The 8,365-nt window shown below is 37.3% G+C and overlaps 2 protein-coding genes across 2 annotated transcripts; one reads left to right on the top strand and one right to left on the bottom strand.

Moving 5' to 3' along the window:
• The first annotated feature begins 275 nt into the window (after positions 1–275).
• LOC110911601 lies at positions 276–1,196 on the top strand. Its single transcript, XM_035984319.1, has 2 exons — positions 276–1,035; positions 1,099–1,196. Exons 1-2 carry the CDS (start codon positions 276–278, stop codon positions 1,194–1,196), a joined length of 858 nt encoding a protein of 285 aa, XP_035840212.1.
• A 45-nt stretch (positions 1,197–1,241) lies between these two features.
• Positions 1,242–6,265, bottom strand: LOC110911600 (DNA (cytosine-5)-methyltransferase CMT3). The gene is made up of 20 exons (XM_022156227.2): positions 5,930–6,265; positions 5,183–5,211; positions 4,983–5,085; positions 4,755–4,862; positions 4,552–4,671; positions 4,353–4,452; positions 4,069–4,265; positions 3,913–3,978; positions 3,583–3,834; positions 3,422–3,480; positions 3,268–3,334; positions 2,849–3,178; positions 2,700–2,768; positions 2,537–2,623; positions 2,364–2,451; positions 2,165–2,277; positions 1,983–2,087; positions 1,858–1,901; positions 1,598–1,771; positions 1,242–1,511 (listed from the first exon to the last, which is right to left on the bottom strand). The coding sequence occupies exons 1-20, from the start codon at positions 6,227–6,229 to the stop codon at positions 1,355–1,357; spliced, it is 2,568 nt and encodes an 855-aa protein (XP_022011919.1). The 5' UTR covers positions 6,230–6,265; the 3' UTR covers positions 1,242–1,354.
• Between the last annotated feature and the right edge of the window lie 2,100 nt (positions 6,266–8,365).

The raw sequence follows: 8,365 nt of genomic DNA, 5'->3' as shown, positions 1-8,365 counted from the left end.
TCTCATCCCCAAACATTTCACTCATCTTGCAAAATAAAAATAAAATAAAATATAAAAATAGCCTAGAACATATATGTTTCTTCAATTTCTGAATTCCCTTTTGAAATTGGGAATCAGATAATCTTTTCATATATTCAAAACCATATGATTTGAAGGCTAAGAAATGCTACATATCTTTTGATCAAAAACCAACATTAATTTCCTCAAAAACATTGGTGTTAATGTTTCATCTGTTTAAAAAGCATGGTTTGATTGAGGATTTACGTGCAATCGATATGGCTTTTCATCTCACCTCTAAGGATCAAACAACGCCAATTTCACAAGGCGAAGACCCTTCAACATCAACCGCACAAAGCAGTGTTACATGCATGTATCAGGCACACATTGGCGGCCATTGGCGGACCGTGACATCAGTTTGGACCAAAAACATAGTGAATCATTCATTAACCATCTATGTAGACAGCAAGGAACCCAATCATCGTCAAAACTGCAGAATAGATCTCGCGCCATGGCACTTTTGGGGCAAAAAGAGTTGCAAAACTTTCGAGGTTGATGGGCTTCAAATCGACGTTTATTGGGATCTTCGTTCAGCAAAGTTTTCAGGATCACCAGAACCATGTTCGGATTTTTATGTTGCATTGGTTTGTGATGAACAAGTTGTGTTGTTAATGGGTGACTTGAAAAAGAAGGTATATAAAAGAACGAAATCGCAGCCGTGTGTGGCCGATGCCCTCTTGTTTTTTAAAAAAGAACACGCTCTTGGCAAGAACCGCTTCACAACAAAAGTCAAATTCGATAAACATAGAAAAGATAACGACGTCGTGGTGGAAAGTTCAACGTCAGGGCCTAACGACCATGAAATGTGTATCAGTATTGATGGGGTTGTACTGATCCACGTAACAAACTTGCAATGGAAGTTTCGCGGTAACCAAACTATCTTGGTTAACAAGCAGCCGATTGAGGTTTTCTGGGACGTGCACGCATGGCTTTTCTTGAACCCTGGTTCAAGCTATGGGTTGTTTATCTTCAAGCCTGGTCAAGCTAACTTAAAGAATTGTAAAAACAACGATAGCCAAGATGAGACCGATGAGACCGAAGAGAACGATGATAAAAGCACAAGCAAGGATCAATCATCATGCAGTAGTTCAAATACCTCACAATGCAGCCTCTTTTTATATGCATGGAAGATTGAATAAGATGTACTTACACATATGCATAGTGTATAACAGATGTATAACAGGTTATAGAAGTAATGAAGGCTTTCATTAATGATAAAATGTAATCAGTCGTACATTACAACATGGCTCAAAGCATAAATTATCTCAAATCTAACTAATCACCAGTTATTATATAATTAATTTTCCTCGACTGCAACCGCCTCTAAATTAGGAAACTTCTTCGGCAAGGTATAAACAGGTCCTTCGGTAGCAGCACCTTTGCATGACATAGCTAGCGAGTAGCCTAACGCTCGAGCAACTGGAACAGCAACTGCATTTCCAACTTGCATGTATCTGCAAATTTAAAAAAAAATGTTATCATCATTCTATACAATGTTTAATTTTAAAAAGTTAAAGAACTTATTGACGCGTTTTTGGACCTTTCTTTGATGGGGCCAAGAAGTTTATAGTAGTCGGGGAACCCTTGAAGCCGTGCATTTTCACGGATTGTCAAGACTCGGTCTTGCAACGGGTGGAGTATTGCCTGGTTATGTGGTTCAGCCCTGGTGACGACAGTAGGTACGATTTCATCCCACCATAGCCGCCCAAAGGGTCTGCAAATTAATCAGATAATAAAAGTAAGAAAAACAAGGTAAAATGATATAGTTGTGTATAAAAGTAATCGCGTAGAATGATTTACTTCAATGACCGCCCCTCAACAAAACTCATAGCATAATCAGGAACCTGTTATCAAAAAAAATAACTTTTAAAATTAATATTAAATATAAATATGAATGAATGTGTGTGTGCATGTGTAACACTCACCAGTGGCTTTCCTGAAGGTAAATAAACCCTCTCCACGTTAGGATCCCATTCAACACGGTTGTCATCGCGAACGCGAACACCCTTTAAATCCCTAAAGTTTGCACCCTGAAAAAATGGGAAATGAGTAATGACGATAACTCGATAAGTTAACGTCGAAATAATGCAGTAAAGATGTAGCAAACCTTTTTCTTGGGAATTTGGCAGACGCGCTGATAATCATCTTCGTTTAATTTGTATGGGCGATGATCATACAAAAGATGATCCGAAGAGTCTTCGCCGACAAATCCAGGCATATCTGAATAATAATGAAAAAATAATATCAAATATCATATGTAGTTTAAAAGACAAAATGTTGTACCACAAAACTAACACTAGGCTCACCTTTCTTTTTGAGACTTATAAACTTCTGAAATTCGGTCTTCGGCGCCTCTTTGTAGGGAATTTCATCACGTTCTTCATCATTTGTCACCTACGAGTATAACAATGTGTTTTAGCATTTACCTTAATGCATAAGTTTTCAAAAATTGTTTACATAAAAACATGTAGTTACTTACAGGTGGAAGATCGGAAATTGCGTCACCAAGGAACAGTTCCTTTTCTAACACAGCTCCCTTGACATCATCATGAACGACAGTATTCGACTGCAGTTGTCAAGTTAACTTTTTAATAAGACAGGTCACAAAAAAAAAGTAAAAATAAAAAGTTACCAAATCATACCTCAAATTCCACAGGGGACACTCCACGTGTAACGACATTATGTGTGGGTAACGGGTATTGTGGTAGTTTCTGCAATAGAAAACTAACATTAAACAGGTTGAATTGTTGAACTACAAAAACAAGAACCTGATATAAGTTTGAAAAATCACCTCATTGGGCCTAGCACCCCACATAAACATTCGCATCCGGAACTGCGGGAGTCCATAAGAGCCAGCTGTCATCAAGCCTATACGCGCTTGATAATTCATCGACACAAGGCGGCCCAGAGCATATCTCCCGAGAAAACCTTTCGCAAACTTAACGATATCCACAACATTTTCCATCAAACAAAATCTAGGTTTCAAATACTCTACAATGTCCATGTATACAACAAGTTGCTTGTTTTTTTCATCGTCCAAGGGATTATCTTTGTTCCTAAAGCGGTTGAATCCGCTTATTCCCTGACAAGGGGGGCCACCACAGATGACATCCACATCTCCCTGTTAGAAAACATAGTCAACCATTAATACTTAATAATCTTAAACATTAACGTGTATTATGAAAGTATAAAAATATTATATCTGCTTACAGGTAAAGGTAAGATCTTTGAATTGAAACCGTCTACGACAAACTGCTTTATTTTATCTTGGCAATCACTGATTAAAAAAATTGTGTTAGTGTTAAACTAATGAAGTCGTGTACTCGTTAACATGAAAATTAGATATTAAAAGTGATTTGCATACCCCAACCCATCTATAGGCTCCCAAGTATCTTCTTCAGGGCCATAGTTTTTCCAACGGATCTGTAAAAACAGCAAATAATGTAAATGTAAATGTAATGTAATTTACATACCAAAAAACCATTATTAAGATAACGTATAAGATAACAAAATGAAATTAAATACCTTAAGGTAGAGCCCACGTTTCTTCATTTCCTTTGGGTCACCGTAACAAATAGACAAAACTTTTTCCACTTCAAATACTTCCTCATCCTGGCCATCGTCATCATCTTCTTCTTCTTCATCATCCTCTGCATTTTCGGTTTCATTCTTTTCAACAGTAATAGGATCACCGCCTCCAACTAACGAAAAGGACTGGCAGAGCTTCTCCCACTCCTTTAGCAGCAACAGAAAATCTTCTGCTGACTCATTTCTTGCCTGCAAAAACATGTTTTGCAATGTCATCAATTGAAGAAAAAAGAAGCGTATGCATAAAGTTTGGCGAATGTCACACACCTCTGTCTCTGGATGATTTAGCTTTAAGCTTTCACATGCATACTTATTCAAATCCACAGCCCATCTCTACAATTAAAAACATATAATAAAAATTATGATAAAGAATATTAAAGAAAAAACAGACAATTGATATAGAATTATAGATTTTAGTCCTACCGTGACAAGATTAACATCTGCCATATTAGCACCCAAACAAAGGCCAGTAGACATAGCACCACATCCTGAATAGAGATCGAGCATCCTCATCACAGGTTTTTTGTTCTCTTTAGTTTTGGATACCTTAGTGACAGCTACATTAGAATCAGACTCCGAAGATATAGTTGAATCAGACTCATTTCCATCTGCTTCGTTATCTGTATACAAATATAGTTGTTCAAAATCAATATAATTTTTTATTTGAACATACCAAGAGTTCAAAAAAAAAGAGATTTAGCAACTACCAGGTGGTAAGTTTTGGTATGTTGAAAATGGTACCAAATATGACATGTCATAGTAATAGTCTCCATTTGCAAGCATGGCCCTCTTGGTAGCCACATCCACCTAAAGAAACCAACAAAAGTTATAAGTGACATGATATAAAGTTATAAACAATAGCATACTGGTTTTCAATTCTCAATAGGTTTAAAAGGCAATACTTACATCTAGAGGAACCCGCACTATTTTAAGTTTTTCTATAAGGCAATCAAGGGGATTGTCATCCTTTATTTCAGAAAGAAAAATGCGCTTATCATCGATGAAGTTAGAACAAGCTTGAATGACCTGAAATAGAAATTGTTGTTAGAGCAAACGCACACCACTAAACCATATAGTGAATTAGCTAATCTTGTTGAAACTAAAATTACCGTATCTTTGGCCCTATAAAACCACTGAGCACAAAAATACGGTTCTCCGTCCACTCCTTCAAACATTTCCACAATTCTGCAGATGTAATAATCTTCACCCTCACCAGCCTAAAATAAGAAATAAATTAATCATGGTTAATTATGCTAAAGTTATGATATTGTAAATACCAATTTTGGTCAACATGAAAAGTGCACATAACAAACAAACGACCAGCGAATAAAATTTACCTGGACATAACCATCATCCCCGAGTTTGAAAAGCACACGACCATCAACGAGTGCTTCAGTAAAGTGTCGTTTAGCTTGTATATACTCTTTTGGAGGCACAGACCTTGTATTTCACAAAGAAAAATTATATAAAACAAATAAATCCCTAAAAGCAAAAATGCACTGATTCTACTAAACAAAAACTAACTGTAGAAACTTACCCTTTGGCTTCAGGAATTGTTACTGTCTTCTGTAACATCCAAAGAAAACAAACAAGTTAATAAGTACACCACATATTTAGCTTATTATAACATGAACAGAGACTAAATTTTTCTATCTATTGCCAGAAAGCATGGATATACGATCAGTGATCTTGGTTAAGAAGATTCACCAATATTCAAAAAGCCTCTTAGCAAACAAATTAGCATAAAAATGGCTAAATTTCTAAACTTTCAAATAAACAATGTCTGTCCTAGATTCTGGTAGTTATGTCATTAACTACATACCAAAATAACACAATTATACTATCCAACAGTATGATTTCAAGAGGCTTAGTGCTACTTTCCCTTTTCTTTATACTAGCCACATTTCACTAGAATAATTATAAGCACTATTTGTATATCTTATGCTTTAACTCCCCCAGCCACTATATTGTACGCATCAAAAATTGGTACTCATTCCACCCTCCCAAAACCCTAGCAATAATTTCACTATGAGTTGGTTGTTTATTTGTTTACTAGTCAATCAAAACTGCTTACAAACACAACTTTTACTCTCCAATTATCCCCAACCCTAAACATACATAAACAAGTTAACCTAAAAAAATTAACACAAATCCATATTTAATTTACACTCCAATTATCCCCAACCCTAAACCTTCATAAAATAAACATACATAAACAAATTAACCTAAAAAATGAACACAAATCCATATTTAATTTAACTATGCATATAAAATAAAATCTCACATTTTTTCCCAAATAACGATGAGGCCACTTCTGTCTAGCTTCATCCGCAGCAACCGGTTCACCAACAAACCGGCTCTCCTCCTCGTCCTTCACCACAGCCTCCACCTTCTTCACCGGTTTCCGGCCAGAACTTCTAACCGAAGCGTCACCGTTAACCGCCGGAGATTCAACCGCATCAGTGTTCGATAATTCCTCTTCTGTTTCCTCTTTAACTCTCTTTGCTTTCTTCTCGGAAACAGATGAAGAGGCCGGATCGGTGTTCTTGGCGGAAGCAGATGACTTTCGCTTGCTGTTCGTCATCGCTTTTTTTTCCGGTGAGAATGAGAGAGTGTGTGTGTGGGCGGGAAGGTGAGGAGACTGGATCTAGGGTTTTATGGCGTGTGTTTGGCGGGTGAATTTTTTTGGTTTGGCGGGAAAGTTGAAATACATCGAGTACGTGTGTATTTGAATTTGGCTCGGTATTCTATGGTATGCTTATTTAAGTGCATGGTCCACATGTAGTCATGTACTCTACATTTTATGTTACTTTTTTTGAAATGTGTATGCCTCTCAATACCCTTTGGATTGTGTTCCTTACTTCAACAAAACAAAAAAAAACACATTTTGGTGGTATTTCAATATATTTTATTGAATTAATTAAGTTTTTTTTTTCTTTCTATGGTTTGTTAAAAATAACTATTACAGTTTATTAGTTTAAAATTTTTCAAAACAGTCCAGTACTTTTATTTTTGTAATAATTACAGTTTATTATGGTCATTTCACACGAAACTAACTGAATAAATAGATGAGGTTAACGGAGGTGGACGATAATTGTTACAAAAGTTAAAGTACCAGATTGTTTTGACAATTATTAAACTAATTGACTGTAATGGTTATTTTCAATAAATCACAGGGATGAAAAAACGTAATTAATTTACTTTATTTATACTTTATTGGATAAGATAAAAGTTTTAATAACAATAATGGAAATTTCTACAAAATTTGTATGAACCGACATGATAACTGGAAGTGATAAATGTCACGCGCTGACATTTTAGCTGTTTAATTAGTGCCAGCCAATAGTTTTGATGATAAAGAACAGAGGTTGTTAAGGACCTTCAATTATGATACCGAATACCAATTTTGATACTGGATATCAAAATTAATACCGACATTAAAATTAATCAACTTTTAGCAAGTTTGTGTTTTCAATACAACTTCTAATGTATAACAAAATAAATAAAATACAGATTCCTTTTCAAGTTGATTTAGCAACTTAGATTAGTGGCATCATGCCAATGATCTCTAGATCAAGTGGTGGAGGACTTGCATTTCTCTTGAAAGATGCAAGTTCGACTCCCACTTGGTGCAGAGTGAGGCACTGTGTAACAACCCGCACTTTCATGCGTTGTTACTACTCGATACACTCGTTACGCCTAGCACCAGAGATTCGGATCATAATGTAACTATATCAGTTATATCGCTAAATCGAAGTATAATCGAATAATTACGCATATTCTATCGCAATTACAAACCTATTTTCATAAATTATAACACTCACGATGATGTTGAATGAGGGCTTAATCTACCCTCCTCGATAACCGTGAGGTGTCAAAACGTAAACAAGCAAACGCTAACAAAGACAATCGGGTGAGTACCATGTCTCCAGCCATCGTGACGATGACGGCAACACGAGCAAGTAGTGCCCCGATAATCATTGTGTCACATCACATCGAAGAACGCACTCGAAGGCACGCGTAACTCGATCATCGCACCGAATTTTGGTTATATAGATACGTGTATACGGCCCTTTTGTGATTAATTATAATGAATAATTAAATAATTATATAAATATATGAAAATATGGCCCAAACAGTCGAAATCGCACCAAAAACGAGGACCAAGGGCTTCCGTATGGACGGGCCAGCCAAACGGCTGGGCCAGTCGATCGGACGGGCCAGCCGATCGGCTGGGCCGCCCGATCGAACGGGCCAGCCGATCGGCTGGGCCGGCCGATCGGACAGGACAGCCAACCGGCTGGGCCACCTGATCGAACGAACCAGCCGATCGGCTGGGCCGCCCGATCGGACAGGCCAGCCGATCGGCTGGGCCGGCCGACCGAACGGGCCAGCCGATCTGGCCCGCCTTTCCTCCTTTTCCCTCCTTCCTTGCCTATAAATACCCCTCATTCACCGTCAAACACTTGTTGTTGCTGCTGCTACTCGACCAAGACGTTCCAGCCCCATAATCTCTCGATTTCTCGCGATTCTTGTAAGTTTTCAACTCAAATCTTGTACTTCCTTGATCTATATGCATTCTTTCATCTTCCTACCTTTCAAATCTCGACTTTTAAACGTGATATCAACGGATTTGGAGTGTTCTAGGGTGATGTCACCATGGAGTTCTTCAAGGGTGATGTCATCCCATAAAGAACAACTCAGATCTGAATTTTTTCCA

Source organism: Helianthus annuus, chromosome 15 (assembly GCF_002127325.2).
Source record: "Helianthus annuus cultivar XRQ/B chromosome 15, HanXRQr2.0-SUNRISE, whole genome shotgun sequence".
NCBI classification, from domain to species: domain Eukaryota; kingdom Viridiplantae; phylum Streptophyta; class Magnoliopsida; order Asterales; family Asteraceae; genus Helianthus; species Helianthus annuus.
Note: the sequence above shows the minus strand (reverse complement) of the source record. Positions and strands in the feature narration are given on the sequence as shown.

Coding starts and splice junctions, on each gene's coding strand:
- LOC110911601 (XM_035984319.1), top strand. CDS start 276: ATGGCTTTTCATCTCACCTCTAAGGATCAAACAACGCCAATTTCACAA. Junction 1,036..1,098: donor GTTGTTTATCTTCAAGCCTG/GTCAAGCTAACT, acceptor ATGAGACCGAAG/AGAACGATGATAAAAGCACA.
- LOC110911600 (XM_022156227.2), bottom strand. CDS start 6,229: ATGACGAACAGCAAGCGAAAGTCATCTGCTTCCGCCAAGAACACCGAT. Junction 4,863..4,982: donor GGGATGATGGTTATGTCCAG/GTAAATTTTATT, acceptor TTCTTATTTTAG/GCTGGTGAGGGTGAAGATTA. Junction 1,512..1,597: donor CTTGGCCCCATCAAAGAAAG/GTCCAAAAACGC, acceptor TTAAATTTGCAG/ATACATGCAAGTTGGAAATG.